Source organism: Mus musculus, chromosome 13, assembly GCF_000001635.26.
Source record: "Mus musculus strain C57BL/6J chromosome 13, GRCm38.p6 C57BL/6J".
NCBI lineage: Eukaryota > Metazoa > Chordata > Mammalia > Rodentia > Muridae > Mus > Mus musculus.
Window position 1 is genome coordinate 11648539 of NC_000079.6, and position 19017 is coordinate 11667555.

General features: G+C 37.5%; 1 protein-coding gene across 20 annotated transcripts in view; it reads right to left on the reverse strand.

Annotated features, from left to right (window-relative positions):
* Ryr2 (ryanodine receptor 2, cardiac) overlaps positions 1–19017 on the reverse strand; it is a 553847-nt gene that overhangs the window by 95440 nt on the left and 439390 nt on the right. For 17 of the 20 annotated variants that reach the window (XM_017315461.2, XM_017315452.2, XM_011244296.2 and 14 more), the window contains 9 exons: positions 18541–18622; positions 17343–17473; positions 13528–13848; positions 11563–11803; positions 10412–10499; positions 8495–8587; positions 7080–7250; positions 5828–5887; positions 1192–1326 (listed from right to left, as the gene is read on the reverse strand). In XM_017315461.2, coding sequence (XP_017170950.1) covers positions 1192–1326; positions 5828–5887; positions 7080–7250; positions 8495–8587; positions 10412–10499; positions 11563–11803; positions 13528–13848; positions 17343–17473; positions 18541–18622 — 1322 coding nt within the window. Of the gene's footprint in view, positions 1–1191; positions 1327–5827; positions 5888–7079; positions 7251–8494; positions 8588–10411; positions 10500–11562; positions 11804–13527; positions 13849–17342; positions 17474–18540; positions 18623–19017 lie in introns of those variants that run through there. The other 3 variants (XR_003950437.1, XR_003950438.1, XR_003950439.1) reach the window with 2 other exon arrangements.

The following is a 19017-nucleotide window of genomic DNA, read 5'->3' on the forward strand; positions in this document are numbered from 1 at the left end:
ACTCTTGCCTCTCACGCTGATATAATCTTGTTTCGTTTTGTTTTTTAAATATGTTGATTTCACATGTGTTGGGGTGGATGCTTATGTCAGTGTGATCGTGAGCAGAAAGCAGGGTAAAGTGTTTTGAACCCTCTGCATCTCAGCATTGGAGACCCAGGGCAAGCTCTCTCACTGAACTTGTGGATCAATGAACCTCAGTAGGCTGCCTACCCAGCAAGTCCTCAGGGCCTTCTTGCCCCTGCTCCACCCCAGTGTTGGAGTTACAGATATGTGCCGCCATATTCAGCCTTTACCAGAGTGCTGGGGATTTGAACTCAGGCCCTCCTGCTTGCACAGTGAACACTTTACTTACTGAGTCCTCTCTCCATTCCTCTAACACTGCCTGTTGACTAGATGTCGTGTTAAAAAGGAACACGTTTCTGTATATTTAAAATAGTTTCATTTAATCTACCTAAACCTTATACAAGCAACTTTAGATACATGTATGCAAACCAGACAATTGCCTGGATACATGTAGTTTTATAAAGAATTGCTTTTAATATAATATAAATACACAATATAACTTTCTAACAAAGTGTCTCAAGAATTATTGCTTTGCAAATTCTTGAACTGAGGGGAAAAAATAGAGAATAAAACACACCAGAACTTGGTAGTGAAGACAGGAGATGACTGGAAAATGACATAAAAACATCTTCCTCATTTAGGGTTTTATTGTTAGTGTATTGCTCTTCTATAAATGTAATTTGCTCTTTAGCTCAGAGAAAAATTGCTGGAAAAAATCTCTCATAAAACCAAATGTTAAGCAGGTAAAGAGAAAATACCTCAGATATTAAACCAGTGAAAGACAAAATATCTCAGACATATTCTATGTGAAGCCTTAAAACTGGTATAAAACATTTCAAATCTTGTTCAACTCTGAGATAGTTTGTGAGAAATGTTTAGAATAAAGTCTACTACTAACAATCTATAGGATTTTAGAAAAGCTTGAAAAATATGATAAAATGAAGGCCTTGATCTCTTGAAGCATAGTATCTATGAACGTTTCTGAAAAATATAATCTTGGAAACAACAAATTACATGCTCATTCCAGTGAACACATATATGGGGTTTAGAGGAACCACAGTTAAAAATTAATATACATTTAAAATAATTTATGTGTCTAAAGCGATTGAATTAACACAAAAATCTAACCTGCTCAAGGTGAAAAAGCACATTTGCTATACCCAGGACACGCTCGACTGTCCTCTCTGGGTCTGAGGGGTCTTCTGTCCTGTTTGGCAAGTCTTTGTAGAGAGCCATCTGCCACCTGATTGCAGGGTCTTCCAGCTGTGGGAAAGCAAACACAAGGTGGCAACTGAAGAGTGAGGGAATCCCACATGACCAATGACTGGGTCTACCTGGGTAACTAAGCAAGCCCAGGACAGTACTAAAACATCTACAGAACTCTACCTAAGGAGAAGTCTAGGGAGCCACTGGACTGCGTGATAACTCAGTTAATAAGATGGTACTACATTACAAAAACTTGCTGAGTAGAGTTCATACAAATACACAAATATACAAATACACAAATGGGCAACTGTGTGGGCAAATGGAAAGGTCTGTTTTGCCTGACTGTTATAATCATTTAACTGTCTCTGTATATCTACATTTTATGATGCACATATTAAATTTATCACTAAAAAAAGCAAGCAAATGCTATGCAGAGGTCAGAAAAATCAAACCATATTCACATTCAGAAGTGAAACAGTGACAATGACTGTGTCCAGTAAAGAATCATAAAGACTGTCCCCAGAAGAATCATAAAGGACACTTGTCTGTGCACCCAAAAATCTTCTTAGATGAATGAGCTCAAATACTGGAGCAAAGGACAGAGTTAAAATTTCAAGATTTGGCTAGAAGACCAGGTAGGCTGCCTGCAGACATTTTTTGTTCTTTCTGTTCCCCAGCAGACCCAATCCCTCAGGCTCATCCTTAGCACTCCAGCACAACACCAGCTACAGTCTTCCTTCCCCCATTTCCATGCCTCATGTGGATCCTCCAAACCATCCCCTCCTAACTTTCCTCCCCTGCTAGTCACAGCATCTCGGCCTTCAACACCAACAGGCATTCCCTATGAACATACCAGCCAGGAGGACAATACAACATGTGACAAACAGACACCAGGCTCTCTGAAAAATCCATAGAGGAAACAGAAACCAAGGAACAAAACACCCACCCAACAAGGGCAAACCCAGAAATCAGCCTCTAGACCTATAACCACCACAAACCAGATGCTAGGCAACAGCTTAAGAATACAATTAGTAATGATATGTCTCCACTCAAGTACAGATCTCCTACCACAGCAGGCCCAGAATATTCCACATAGCTGAAACATAAGAAAATGACCTTAAAACCAACTATATAAAGATGATAGAGGTCCTTAAAGAGGAAATGAATAAATCCCTTATGAAAGACAGAAAAAATACAAACAATTGGAAGAAATGTATAAGTTCTTTAAAGAAAGCAAGAAAAAAACCTAACAGTTGAAGGAAATGAATAAAACTGTTAAGAACCCAAAAAATGGAAATAAAGCAATAAAGTAAACACAAATGGAGAGAATCCTGGAAATGAAAAATTTAGGAAATCGAATAGGAACTAGAGGGGCAAGCTTCACTGACAGAATATAAGAGATATAAAGGAGAATCTCAGGCCTTGACAATATGATAGAAGAAATGAATACATCAATCAAAGAAAATATTTAATCTAAAAAATTCCTGCAGGAAATCTGGGACATTATGAAAAGACTAAACCTAAGAATAATAGGAATAGAAGAAGGAGAAGAATCCCAGCTCAAAGGCCCAGAAAATTTTTTTCAACAAAATCATAGAAAAAAATTATCCTAACCTAGAGAAGGAGATGCCTCTAAAGATACAAGAAGCTTACAGAACACCAAATAGATTGAACCAAAAAAGAACGTCCCCTCACCTCAAAATAATCAAAAAACTAAACATAGAGAATAACAACAACAATAACAAAAGAATATTAAAAACTACAAGGGAAAAAGACAAAGTAACATAAAACAGTAGATCTATTAGAATTATACCTGAATTCTTAATGGAGACTCTAAATGCCAAATGGCCTGGACAGATGTGTTGCTGACTCTAAAATACCACAGATGCCAGTCCAGACTATGATACCCAGCTAAACTTTCAATCACCATAGATGGAGAGAGGGGGGGAGGGGACGGGAGGGGAGAGGAGAGGAGAGGAGAGGAGAGGAGAGGAGAGGAGAGGAGAGGAGAGGAGAGGAGAGGAGTTAAAATCAAAAAAGATATAATAAGGTTTAAGGTTGAAGCCTTGCATTGGTTTCTTGCCTGCTCATACACTGACTGTTGAAAGATTCATTTGTGTATTTTTATAAATATTGAAATAGGTCCACAATTGATTATAAACTTAGGAAGTTTACAACACAGCAAATTCTCACTGGAATGAAGATTATTGAATAATATGGAATATAAATTTTATATGCACCAAAAAGAAATCTTGATACTGTCATATTTTAAGAATGAAATTTTAAAATAAGCTCTTGTATTTAATTTTTATTCTTTCACTGTTTTTGAATGTGTGTCTGCGTGTAGATATGTGCACATGAGTGCATGTGCCCACGTGGTCCAAAAGAGGGCATCAGATCCCCTGGAGCTACCTGGTGTGGGTGGTAGGAACCAAACCCTCTCAAAAGGACAATAAGTGTTCTTAATGACTGAGCCATCTCTCCTGCTGCAAAATTTTTTTATGAATCTTTATTTTTTTCTCATGTTTTAAAGAAAGACTATAAAATTCATAAATCTGAACAGATAGAAGCATCTTTGTGGGAGAAAAGCCTTCATTTCAAAGAAATAAAACATAAGAGTCATGGCATTAAAAATAGACAATACAAATTACATTTCCTTCTCCTCTTTAGAATTTCCATTTTAAAAACCTGCATGTTATGAAATAGAAATGAACAGGGATCATCTGAAACTTCCAACCTCTTAAAAAGGCATAGCTCCACATGACAGAACTAGCTTTGAAGTGGAGATATCTCAGGGACAGAACTTTGTATACAGATGACTTCTAAACAGTTTGTCCTTTGCTTAAAATAGAATGTTTTCCTCTATGTCCTTTTCATCAAATGACTATGTAGCTCATTTTTGTCTCTAAATTCAATAAACATATATTTTTGATAAAGCAAAATCTTTATGTTCTCTCTCATACAATGACTCCACAAGGCTTCTTCCTCTATCTAGTGTTCTCAGAATGTGAACATGGGGCTAGAACGTGGCTGCTTCATTGTTGGGTCCAGGTGTCCATCTGGACTGTAAGAAGAGGGGCTACTAGTGTAGAGAAAGGTGAGTGATAGGCCCTACACAGGCAGTCCTCACCTTATATGTGGCAACAGCACTCATCTTCAGAGCCCCTGTGGGTGAAGATTTTGTTGCAGCAAGGAATGGACAGAGCAATGAGCCATGGGAGAGTGAGGAGAGTGTTAGCATAGCTATGTGGCTAGTCTCCTTGAACAAGGATTTGATGGGGAGCCACACTGTCAAGGTGGCTCCTATAAGCTCCCAGGGGAGGATCCAGAATCTCAAAGACTGGGGGCTATATGATCACTTCCTGCCATGAGCACAGACCCTGAAGTCGTTCAACAGGGGTTGTCTAAGTTGGGAGATCCCCGGAGCCCTTTCAGAGGTTCATAATGCCGTCTAACACCTGTGTCTATAAAAACGTTCGTGTCTCTCACTGCATAAGAGCTTACAGTGTAAGCACTTGGCCTGAGTTCAGCTGGAGGTTTTATGATGATTAACAAAAGATATGCACATTTTTCTTTTCTCTCTGAAAAAGAAACACTCCTGGGAATCAATCTCCTTCTCTGGGGATTTATTACTAAGATATGTGTGAGTTCACATGGAAGTTCATAGAAAATGTGCTTTAAAGACAACTGTGTGCACTGATAATAGAGCAGAAGTGGCTTTTACCTGAATCACATCTCCCGGAAATGCAGGTCTATGGGAAGGGATCTTTTAATACACTGAAGGACTACTTGGTGATTTTTCAAAATATCTTTCATACCTTCATCTCATTTTTATGAATTAGACAGAAACCTCAGAAGGTCACTGACTACAGTAGAAGCCTAAATATGGGTTACATAATGGTTAGATCTCTTTTGTTTGCTGGATTTTGCTTTTGGAGACAGGGCCTTTCTAGTTAGGTAGCCTAGGCTAGCTACAAATTCACAATCTTACCATCTCAGAGTCTTCAGTGTTAGGGTTACAGGCATGTACCACCTATTATGTCCAGCAGCGATAAGACTTTTGACATGATATACCTTTTCCATAAATGAGTGATATATCTCAAAATAAGAGCAAATACTTACTGGACTAAAAACAGTTTTAACAATTCTTTCAACTATTGCTAGAAAACAGTTCCTACTTCAAATTGCTTTTCCTGTCCTTAGATCAGCTCATTTATTCTTATCTTAGAAATTCTCAATACCTCATATATACAAATTTTTATCTGAACACTAAAGGAAATTTTTCAACTAGTTATAGATATCTGTTTCTAGGTCACCCAAACCATGAAAAGCAATTATAACGTGTATATTCAGTATCTATTCAATCTGTGTCATACTGTTTTCTAATATTATAATTTATGATCCTCTGCTTTTAAGGACATGCCACTTATTACCACTTTTATTGTTAAAGTCTTTTCAAGTAAAATAATGGCAATCAAGATAACCTTATTTGCTAGTGTGAGACTACTAGCAATATTCTGAAAATGTTAAATATGATTTGGAATAAAAGCTGACTTACCTTGCCTTGTAAGTGTATATTACTGCGGATTATATCACGTACTTCCTCCTCGGTGTCTTTCTGTCAAGAAATATATGTTACTAAAAGAAGTCCCATAATAAATGCGTCAACTGTCACAGTCAAAGAACAAATCAAATACTCCACTAAATAGTGTGTCTCTGGCAAGTATGTTTATCAAAATGCATACTACAAATCTGAAGCATTCTCAGATCCTTTTTAATCCTGTGTCCCTGGAGACCAGAATAAGGTGTCAGATACTCCAGAGAAGGAGTTGCAGGTGATTATGAGTTGGTAAAGTAGGGAGCCAAACTCAGTCCTTTCCAAGAGTTGCAGATACTCTTAACTCCTGAGCCCTATTTCTACCCCTCAGAAAATATTTTATATACTGAAATTACTTCAAACCAGAATACCATTTACTTGAACTACTCAGTAAAAATGTCAAGAGTCAACAGAATGAGTATCAAATTTGTAAAACTAAAGAAGACAGAAACATATTCCCTTGGGTTCACATAAAAATAAATTATGCCTTTCAGACCTCTATAATAAGACATTTGCATGTTACAACATACTCCATAACAGAGCTGTAACAAGAAATGTGTGTGAGAAAATCAGGTGTCCAAAACCTCTGCCTAAGCTTTCCTCCATTCACTTGTTCCAGGGCACAAAACAAGAGCCACACAGGTGAATCACTGTTAGTCTCTGGGAAGAGGGTCATGAAAATACATTCTCTGATTTGCATAAATATAAACTAGCAACCCCAAGGCACAGTTTTGAAAGATTACATGGTCACCTGAAATTATGCAAATAGAATCAAGGAAATAACTCAAGCAAAGTTAAACCCCAATGCCTGTAAAGGAGCAAAGCTCCAGAAAGCTAACCCCTCATCAAGCCACCACTGGCACAATACAGTTTGCTTTTAATGTTGAAAAATCACCTTTCAAATTTTGACAATAGCTCTCATAGCAGATTTTATGAAGGAGTACATATGCTATCCATCCCCCCACCACACTCTGTGGCCGATTATTCATACTATTCTCTTTGCTACCAGAAGATGACTTGGAGATGATTACCATCACTTAGGATAAAAGCGCCCTAAATATAATACGCAGTCATTGGTTTAAGGCCTAGGCTCTACAGAAAAACTACTTACTAAAAATGTAACTATAAATGAACTATTGACAGTTACTCAAAGGATACAATGCCATGTCTGGAGGTCTGATAACTACCATCCCTGGGTGGCCAACAGACTTACCAAGCTAAATCTATTTTTGGCCAAAGCAATGAGCTCTTGGTCACCAGGGGCACAGATGTTCAGCCCAATGGGTAGTAATCTCTTCAGAGCTGCCACGATCAAAGATGTCTGCATAGAATACCGGTCCCCTTTGCGCTTCATTTTCTTCCTTTCTTGATCAGAAATGGCTGCCTGTGGAACAAAGATAAACACTGGAATACCACCCACACTCCTTTCATTCAGATTTACCATCTTCTTTGACATAATCATGGTCCCACTGTCCTTATTTTCTCTGATCCCTATTTTCAGAAATCCTAACCATTCTGAAAAGGTTATCTTTCCTTCCCAACATTTCTTTTTACTTTTACTTTTTATTCGTCCTACACCTTCACCATTAATGAATGATATTCTATTCCCATGTAGTTGTTCGATAGAAAGACCCATCATAATATTAGGGGGCAATTCCATATAGTAATTTCATATATAATATGCTTTCTACTTTTCATTTCTTAAAAGAATTTACATACAGAACCCTTATTTTTGCTTAGCATTACTTAAAAGAAGGTGAAATAGCCTACATAATCCTAGCACTTGAGAGGCAAAGATAGGTAGGTTTCTGAGTTTGAGGCCAGCCTGGAATAGTCAGTTCCAAGACAGCCAGACCTATAAGATGGAGCAATGTCTCAAAAGCAAACAACCAAAACAAAGCAAAAGAAAGAGAAGGCAGAATAAGTCCAAGTCTGGTGCTGAAAACTTCTCAGCACAGAGAGAAGTGACACTGTGGTTGACTTGTTTATTTAAAGATTTTTTTTTAATGTGTGTAGAGTTGGTGCCTGTATGTGCATGTGTCTTGCTCATGTGTGTTTCAGTACTGAGAGACCAGAAGAAGGCATTGAATCACCAAGAACTGTAGTTACATATAGCCGTGAGCCACCATGTGGATGCTGGGAGTTGAACCTAGGTTCTTCACAAGAGCAGCCAGTGTGCTTAACTGCTGAGCCATCTCTCCAGCCCCAGCAATCGATTCATTATAAAGGACTTGTATACTAAGTCATAATATTGCACTATATATAGTTGTGTTCCATTAAATCCATAAATTTCTGAACATAAGAAGCAAGAATTTTATATTCCAAAGATAAACACTTATTGTATAGAGCACATTTTTTATATGTACAACCTTTTAAGAAATTACTTTTAGTAAATTTAGTAACTACAAATTTGTAAGAACTTTACCCTTCATAGGTCACTTTTATGTCTCAGTAGTTACTGCACCTGATTCAAACTAATCCTAGAAGCTATCTGAATGGCACAAATGTTTTTATATCAGTAATCAATGCTATCAAACCAACCCAACTACCATTATGAACTCAAAAAAATTAAAAAAAAAAAACTTCAACTCATAAGGGAAACTTGAAACAGATGGAAAGACTTGATACCTTGGACATCTTGGACTTTGTGTCAGTGATGAGGAAGGACATGTTGTTGATTTCATTCTGCACCACAAAGTTCTGTTCTTCTCTTTTGAAATTCTAAGAGGTTGTAAAGGAAATTTCAGTTAAAAGCACTTGGAGAAAACAATATAATCAGAGATACACAGGTGTCCAGAGTCTTGTCAGGGGCAGATGCTAGTTTAGTATATGACTTACACAGAGACAGCCATATTAGAGACAACTGTTTTAAGAACAATATATGAACATGATTGACTCTCTCTAGTGTTGTGGATGGAACTTAGGGCTTTGTCCATATAAGGCAAGTGCTCTACCTCTGAGTATATCCCAGCCTTCTTACTTCTTATGAGAAGATAGGTTTTCACTAAATTGCCAACATTGGCCTTGAATTTACTCTGTAGCTCAAGCAGCCCATCAACTTGTAAGCCTCCTTCCTTTACTTTCTTGGGAGTTGGGATGACAGACCCATGTCACCAGGCCCATCCTGAATAGGTTTGTTTTAAAGATGAAGCTTGAAATGCTTATCTCATAAAAATGCACATAACCAAATGATAGTATGAACGCTCCAGCCCCAGGTTAGCTGGGGAGGGGTATATGTTGTTTCCAGGGATAAACAGTCTTTCCAGAGCACACACAACTTTGAATAAATTTCTACTTCCTATTCTGGTAGGTACTCCATCTAATTCTAAAAATGCCATAACATTATTTTAAGTACTTTTAATTTAGAAAGAATGGTAAAATCAATCCATCTGAAACATTTGGGGAAAATATCAATACATATAAATAAATTTGATTTTAAAATATATATCAGGGCTGGAGAGATGGATCAAGCCATTAAAGGCTAGGATCATAACCAAAAAGAAATATATCAATATTTCCACTATCGAAAGAACCATTACATGATCCTGATGATTATATAATAGAGTCCTGATTCCAAAATATTCTTTAAGACAAAAGTTTAAAGACACTTCATTGATGTTTAAATGATTGCTTAGTGGAATACATATGCCAATTTTCTAGCAATTTTCAACACGTTTAAACATCTAATCCTAGTCTCCTCCCATTTGTCTCCTTGGCAGGTAAAAATTTTATATATGAAAGAGAGAGAAAGGTAAAAGACTGTCAATCCATCTCTGATTTTGGCAGGTGAAAATAGATTGACTTATCCCAGAATATACATTTCCCTCAAAATACCCCCAAATAAGCTAATGTCTCCATTAAAATGTGCTGCATAAAATAAGGAATCATTCATCAGGCCTGGTGGCACTTGCCGATGGTCCCACAGAAGTGAGAAAATTACAAGTTTGAGGTCAGGCTAATTCCAAGGCCAGCTTAAGCTACAAAGTGAAGACTTGTCTCAATACTCCAAGGGCTGAAGACATCAGGACATAGCTCTATTCCAGCATGCTCAAACCACAAAACAAACAAAATACCTCATTTGATTTAGAGAAACATCCTAAAAAAAAATTTCCTAGAGAGCCACAGATAACAGACATCAATATGAATATACAAATGTACATAATTTAAAAATCATTTTAAATCAGGCATATCCTAAAGGATCCCAGCATATGGAGGGGAAGCAGGCATGTAATACCAGCCTGGGCTATATAACACACTGTCTAAAAGAGGGGGGAGGGTTATAAATAAACATCTTAATGTTTGTACAATACTATCAACATTTTGTTATCTTTTAAAGATAACTTACAGAGTTTAAAAGAGACTCCATTTCCCTAAAGTTCCCAGAGTCACCTTCCTTCTGTCCTAAACTATCAAATGAATTCTAGGAGACAAACTCAAGAAATACTATTTAGACAGTGCCTGCAGGAATCAGACAACTGGTCTACCTTTGCAAAGTCCTCATCACACATAAAACAGTAGATAGATAATTTGCATTCTCATACTTACATGGGATTTGGACCAGTAGATGAAGACTTCAGCCACCATTCGAAATAGCTCCTCTGCTTCTGGGTTGGGCTCCTTCAGCCACTTTGCCCTGGAACATGTGACAGTATCTCAGTTAAAGTTAATTAAGCAAAACAACACCTTACCACCACTCCCCCCAGAAAATTCTTTCTGCCAAAGTCTTTTTAACATTTTCTTCCTTCCTTCCTTCCTTCCTTCCTTCCTTCCTTCCTTCCTTCCTTCCTCCCTCCCTCCCTCGCTTGCTTCCTTCCTTCCTTCCTTCCTTCCTTCCTTCCTTCCTTCCTTCCTTCCTTCCCTCTCTCTCTCTCTCTCTCTCTCTCCTTCCTTCTCTCTCTCTCTCTCTCTCTCTCTCTCTCTCTCTCTCTCTCTCTCTTTCTTTCTTTCTCTCTTTTTTTTTCTTTTTTCTTTTTGCTCTTTTGAGACAGGGTCTTTGGCTAGCCTGGAATTTGCTATGTAGGCAGAACTTGAACTCACAGAGATTTTTCTGACTTTTGCCTCTCCCAAGTGCTGGGATTAAAAATGTGTGGTTGGTTTGCTGACCAAAGAATTCATAGGTTTCACAGTATGGCTAGAACATTAAAAAACTTGTAAACATTGTAACTGTCCAACAGCTTTTCAATAGAAGAAATTAAAAATAAAAGAGTTTAAGTTTTATTTTGAAAAATATCTGTTTTTTAATTCACACCCACATTTTTTATATATGATGTATATGTTTTGTATGTGTACACATATTATTTATATAGTATATATTTGTACATATATATGTATGCCTATACATATATATGTATATATATATATATATATATATATATATATATATATATATATATGACACAATTTAAATGCATTTCTTTCTGTATTATCTGGAGAGTATACTCTAGTCTCCTGTAGACACTGGAACAATATAAGAATAGATATGTTACTTGCAAAGCATAGAGGGCTTCAGCAAACAACATCCAGTTGTAAGCTGAAGATGCCCAATGAGAATCAATGAATGCATTAATATTTTGTTATGTTATAACCATGAGAAAGCTCATGGCTCACGAGTCAGAGAACTATGTGGTCTTTATGAGGAGATGAGCCCAGCAGATCTTGAAGGACTTAGGGGAGTGAGCCGCTTCTGCACAGTGTACCTGTTATAGTCCACAAATCGGATCAGGAGTGGGTAGAAGGCATAGAGATCCCTGGCCAGTGTGGTGAACTCATCTAGAATGAGCAGCTCGGCCTCAGACATGTCCCCTCTGGCTTCGGCTTTCAGGTGGTCTTCCTCAGACACTACCATAGCAGCCTTTTTCTTTAGCTTCTCCATCAAGGGTAAGAAATGAGTTTTCAAGAGCTGAGGTTTCACTTTGTTGATGATAGGCTGTGAAAACACTGGAAACAGACATTAATTAATATTAATGCTGAATTAATTTAATTTGTCCATTAAAATTAAGATGAATTGCTGGAATGGTAGTGGGAGTGATATTCCTACCTTTTCTCTTTCATAGTTTCCTTATGGACAGAGCACACATCTCTGCCATTTTCCTAGCCACAAACCTAATTGCATAATTGATGCTTAAACATGATTACTGAACTCAATTCAATGTGCTTATTTTTTAACAAAAGATTAATTGATGATTTAGAATAAAATTTTAAAAAAACTTGGAATCATATCAGATTAGTTTTAAAATCAGCGTTATTATGCAGAGCCCTAAAGTGGAAATGAATCTTACAATTTCTTTCATTTTTAGAACACTCTCTGCAATATCATTATGTGAGGCCTACAGTCTCCTCAGCGTATCCCATCATCATTTTCTTCAAGGTTTAGATTATACATAACACTGTTGTCCTGGACAGCATTCAGTAGTAGGTATATAGACTTGCACAAGCAATTTTTAAAGTGGATTTTTACATATTTATATAATATGTATATATCTATAAATATATACACATACATACATTGGGTAATATATATGTGAGAAAAGTTAAAAATCTATCTATTCAATCATTAAGACACTGGCATTATGTTTTTAATTTTCATCAAAAGATAAACTCATTAATTCATACATGTACAGTATGAACTAATTCTGCATTCCTTTAAAATTTTTGCTTTTGTTTTCTATATTTAACAAGAGTATTTCCCAAGACACAAAACATGACATGCTGTTTTGTGAATGTTTGGAGAAAATGTAGTATTTTTGTAAGAGGATATACAGAAACTATTTACCCATGCTACTCCAGCTGTTGGGAATTTTGACAGCTTCCAGAATGTTAATATAAATTCTGCAATGATAGTCTGAACTGTATGTGTTTTACTTCATCTTTCATTCTTCAGCCCATTGTCATGGGAGAATAATATGAAGGTATGTTGTCTCAAAATCCAGCTTTACTTTGGTCTCTGTCTACATAATTATTATTGATGTTACTGTTCATTATTTCTTATGATTGCTAAATAGTCTTATATAGAAATAAACAAATTAGAAAATTGTTTGAAACTATTAACTATGTAATGAGTAGCTATAACTGTCAATTCAACACAGCTTAGAATCATCTGGGAAGAGAGTCTCAATGAGGAATTGTCTACATTGGGTTGGTTGGTGGGCATGCCTATGAGCACTTGTCTTGATTATGATAACTGATAACTGTGGAAAACTTAGACCACTGTGGGTGACACCATTGCCTAAGCAAGAAGTCTTGAACTATGTAAAAGTGAAGTAATTGAGCTGAGTAAAAGCAAACAAGTAAGCACACAATTGTTTATTTATTTTTGTACTTGATAGATTTAAGATGACTAGTCACTTTAGGCTCCTGCCATAAAGATATCCTTGCAGTGATCTCACTCTAACATGGTAAGTATACATTAAAAGAAACTCTTCCTCTCAAAAGACACTTTGGGTCAGTATATTTTATCACAGCAACAAAAATGAGACTAGGGCAGGTAGCATATATCTGATCTTATCTATATCTTTTAAAATAGCATAAGAGGACTAAGCAATGGTAATTTTGAACACAAAAAAAATCACTGAAGATTACTGTGGGAAATTTCTAGCCTTCAATATTTGAAATCTTTGCTGGAAATAAAACAAGTGATAGGATGCGTTCTTTCTGGTCCTTACCGGCCAAGCGCTTCATCCAGGCTCCTTCATCAATCCCCAGGTTGTTGTAGATGATTTTGAGAATGTTGCCCAGCAGCGTGTTCATGTGCTCTGAGTTGAGGGCTGTGCAGCACATCTCAGCCCTCTCTGGATGGTTCTCAGGACCGTGTTCCCACCACCTTGACATGTAGCTGCATAACATGGGCAGTACAACCTCCATCATGTATGGCATCTGAGTGTAGCGGATTCCTGACTCTGCCAGCTCTATTATCTCAGTCATAAGCTTCTCCAGGGATGGTATATTTGGGCAGACATCCTCCACATTTGCAGGTAAACTGAGAGCTAGAGATATACAGATAACAATGGGGTGTGCTCAATGCAAGAATAGGTACCGTGTGGCAGATTTGGCTTTCTCAAACAGACACCATATTTCATGTCGGGCTTCAAAACTCAAACCTGGCTATCCTTCTCCTGATACCTTCTTCCTTTTGTGTAGCTGGCTGCCATTTAAAAGTTCTTTCCTAACCCCGTGATCCTTCCATGCTTCAGGTTAGCAGGCCAATTGACAGCTGGTCGTCTATTCACAGCAAATAAGATTAGGCATTCTCTCTCTGTCCTGCTTCCTGCACTCACCATTTCCAAGCCATCTCTGTGCATCTCTGTTCACCTCTACTCCCTCTATTTAGAGGAAGAAAACTTGAGGTCCTTCACTTGTTACCTCCTCTCTGAATGATTTCCCCACTACAGGGCTTTGCTCACATCTCTATTCCCAGCCTTTTCCTCTCTTGCAGCTCCTAGCAAGCCATATCTACAGATGTGCAAATGTCCCCAGAAGTTCTACTTCCCAGGCATCAATGTTTGTACAGCAACTAAACTCAGCTTTCCAGCACATGGGGGAACTCTTGACTTTACATTCATGGCTCACTGGTTGCTAGGCAGCTTGTCCCTTTTCCTAAACAGTCTCCCTCCTTAACATCACCATCTCCAGTCCCTGTGACTCTCTGCTGAATTTCAGCAGTGTCCTTAACTCACTCCTTTCTCCTTGCCCAGTTAGATGTTGGCTTCTTTAAGGATCCATTTTTAGCCCCTCTCTTCCTCTTCCTATTTATTTTGACAACTACATATACTGCTGCTGGTTTCTGTTTTGCTAAAACTACAAACCTAAGTTTTATTTATTCATCCTTTGTGTGTGTGTGTGTGTGTGTGTCTAATCCTGGATTTTTTTCAGGGTCCACTGAGATACAATAACTTTAAATTTTTGACTTAATCTCCAACACAATTACTTAAGCCAAGTGTCATCCAATCAGTCACCATGGCTAGATGCTGATGGACCTTCCTTGGCTCATATCTGAGATGATTCTCCCTCCAGGAAATCTCACAACCACTCCACTGCCTATTCTTTTCAGTGGGCATTACCTAGTCACTGCTTCTCCAGGACTCAACACAGCCGAGCTGTGCATTTATCTCCCTTACTGCGGTACAGTGGGTCTCTACGATACACCAATCCCTCTCTGTAGCTAGTAAGTGAATCTTCTTTGCTATGGCTTCAGTCCTCATTCTTGCTTCCCTCCTCTGGCTTCCCAGTCTTTCTTCGTTGTCTGTTCACCTCTCCTAGGAGCTATCTCCTCTCAACATTTTCCCTAATGAATCAAAATTTCTGTTTTTCCAATTTCAAGACCCATCCTGAATTATCTGTGTGGAGTCTTCCCAGGGGCTCTAGAATAACATTACTTTCTAGTGCCCAGTAGTTTTTATTCTTAATTCTATTGCCCATGTCTATCAATCTCAGTCAGTCTGAGTGAGTCTCTCTCTCTCTCTCTCTCTCTCTCTCTCTCTCTCTCTCTCTCTCTCTCTCTCTCTCTCTCTCTCTCTCTCCCCTCCCTCCCCCTCTCTCCTACAGGCCAGAAGTCCCTGCAGGAAAGAATCAAATCTTAGTCATCTTTGTATCATATCTCCTCTATCTACCATAACCTCACAAAAATGTTCCTGCAGTGGGTGACTAAAAGATAAATGAAATCATGAAATTTAATTCCTGTTGTTATACAAATGAGATGATATAGAAACCTGAGCAGGTATGTAATCTGTTTGTACAGTTACTTATCTTTACAAAGGTTATAAATCTACTTTATTCTTGACTCCTGTGTCCAAATACTAATTATTCACAAAACCTTAATAAGGTGACTGTATATTATTGCACAGAAAAATCAACATATTGAACTTAACCATTTCTCACTACTTACAAACATATAGAAATTATGTCAAAAATAATACTATTGCACATTCAATACATTTGCCTTTGCTTTCATTTATTCATGAGGTAAAACCGACAAAGTAGCCAAATTAAATAATAATTATTCAGGTCACTAAACATTCCTTATTTTGGTAAGATTCGCTATAAAATAAGACAAAAAATCCAACACTGTAACTAAGAGAAACAAGTTCACAGGTAGAGGGGTATGCATTCCAGGTTTTGAAAACATTCTACAATTATTAGAAAGCATCTAAAATCAATAGAATGAGAAAAACATTAAACAGAAAAAGTCCCATCAGAGAGCGTCTGTGACATATTTTGCCTTGAGAATTGGTCTAGACTATTCTAGAAGCTACTAGAAGAAGAATTGGAGTTTATTTACTTTTCATTCAATTCAACTCACATTCCTATTAATAATTCTAGTAGGCTATCTATGGTAAATATCTGAAGTCAACATCAAGGGAATAAATGTCTTTTTCAGTTGGGAGTCATGAGCAAAATAGTGCTATCTACCTAACAAATGATAAGATTGCCCTGCATTGGATACCACACATTGATCTGGGATCCATGATACAACATCCACACACAGAGGCTCATGGTTCTTAGGGGGGGACACACCTTATATTTGGTGTAAACCAAAATTGTTGGTTAGGTTTCTCAGAATTCCAATAATAAACTTTTAAAGTGATAAATCAGCTAAAGATACATTTAAAACACATGAAATAGGAAGAGCAAGTTGTCATCTGACCTAGACATAAACAGTGTGTCACATGTATGAGTATATGCATATATACATAGGCATGGACATAGATAATACACACATACATCATATACATAAAAATGTATAAAAAATTAAAAACAATGAAGAGCACAAATCTACCAATAAGATAAATAACAATAGCATAACCTTTCCTGAATTGCTGCTAAAACTACTCAATAAGAAAGCCAATCAATCTACTTTTTCATATTTGCTGATTATTTTCTGTGCTTTAGTAGAGTATTCATTTGTCTGTGTCTCATTAACTTAAGAAAATTAAATTTTCTTCTTTCAGAAACATTAGAGGAAGTAAACATTTAAAAAATGCTAAATTATAATTCTTGAGAACAAAGAGCTTCTGAGATCATAAACTGGAAAAGGTAATTTAAAAACACTGTATTACAGGAATCCTCCTATTTACTGTCTATATATATTCATAGACAAGCATGAACATTTTAAAAATTATGGTGTGTTTAGCCAACATATGTATAGATTGCCTCAAATTATGAACTACCACAATCATGGCAAGAAATCTCCCACATCCTGCCCCTTGCAACCAACTCCTCCTCCCTCCCGCCTCTTCCCCTTTATTCTCCTCCTCTTCATCATCTTCTTCCTCCATAATCCAGGAAAGGAGGCTCTGCTAGTAACCTAGGCTCATGAGCAACCTCATTCCAGCCCACTGTTCCCTTACAAGTACTTCCAGAAATCAAACTTTTGGATAAACGATCTCACTATCCCAAGAACAGAAAATGCAGCAGAATCATTCCATATGCATCCTGAAGACACGGCTTCGTTTCTCAAAGGGCAAGAGTAGTTCTGTGTTACCTGCTCTTTCTCGTGAAGATCTGGTGTTGTAGATGGAGTAAACGTTATGTTTGTCCAGGTGGGTTTCCAAAAAGGCGATAGGGAAGGCACCAGCAAAGGCAGCTAAGCATTCCCCAAGTGCAGATCGTTGCCTACAATGCAAAAAAGTTTATTGTTTCCATATGAATAACTGAAGGAGTGACATCAGAAATTGATTAAGTTTAACAGGCAAGAGAGATACCAATATTGATACTTAAAAAAATAAGGAAGAATTAAGAAAATTTCTTTGAGAATAAAATCAGAATCCTACTTCTACCTCCCCTGAGTTAAAACAAAAGAGTAATCAAACTGAACTTCTGAATGTTTCATTATGAGAGTTAAGAGTATAAACCAAACCAACTTTGTGAAAGGGTTTGACAAGTCATAACTATATCACCCATGGATGCTTTTTATGTGAGAATCTCTGAATTCTGGAATTGTAATTAGTTAGGAAAATAATCAAAAATAGACACCAGAATTGGAAGGTTGAATGCTGGGTCTGGGTCTTCGTTTACCTGTGGACAGTATTTGACCATGGTGCCACTTCTGTCTAGTGTGAGATGATGAAATTCCAGCTCACTTTGTATTTCTTTGTGTGCATGCACATATGCATGTGGGTGTGTGGGCGCGTATGAGCACAACAGGAGACCAGAGGTCAACACCGAGTCACGTCCTCAGCCACTCTCCATCCTAGTTTTTGAGTCCGGTACTCTTACTGATCCTGGAGTCCACCAGTTCATCTAGACTGCACTCTCAAGCAAGCTCCAAGATTCTCCTGCCTCTGCCCCCACCCTCGACCCCAGCCCTGAGATTACAAGCTACATGCTGCCATGTTGGGCTTTATAGTTGGGTGATATGGCTCTGGTCTTCACTCAGCAAGTCTCCTCAGTCCTTTGTCTTTCTGATACTCAGTAACAAACAATGCTAGCAGACCCTCTCCTAAGACAAGCTCCAAGTTTAAAACTTATATACTACATTGTTATATAAAAGATAAACCATTACATTTTATATACTATACCCCCACTGTGATTTATAATAATAATAATTCTTAAAGGTTGTTAAGATCCTCTTGAGAAACTGAACACATTAATCTGGGTTGCTTCAAAAGTAAGAAATGTATATAAAATGAAGAGGTTTAAGGCCCAGTTGCTGTCAGTACTGGGCTGTTGTTAGCGCTTACCTCTCCACGTAGATGCTCTTGCTGGTTCCCAGGGCATACAAGCTGGTCAGGATTCTATAACAAGACACCTGTACATCCTCCACTGAGAACAGAGAGAGTGTCCATTGAGAAGTAAACCCTTGCATAGCACATGACCCTAAGAAGGTTTAGGCTCAACCCAGAATTCCCCATGACAGTCAGTATGCTTGAAACTTTGGAAAATGCAAAATAAGAACACATTTACAAAAGAAAACATAAAGGCTTCTTTTCAAAAGTGTTTTCTGTGTGAAAGGCGCTCAAGACACTTTAAAGAATGTGTTGTCATTATCTAGAACATTCTGAGAAAAGTATTTTAGTAATCTCTCTCAGTATGTGAAAAGGATGGCTTGCCTGGGAATAAAATAAACCATGAGGCTGCCTAAAGGGAAAAACAATGACTATCAGTTTTGAGTATTCTTCTGGAGAGAAATAAAGACTATAAAGGTTTGCATGGAAAAG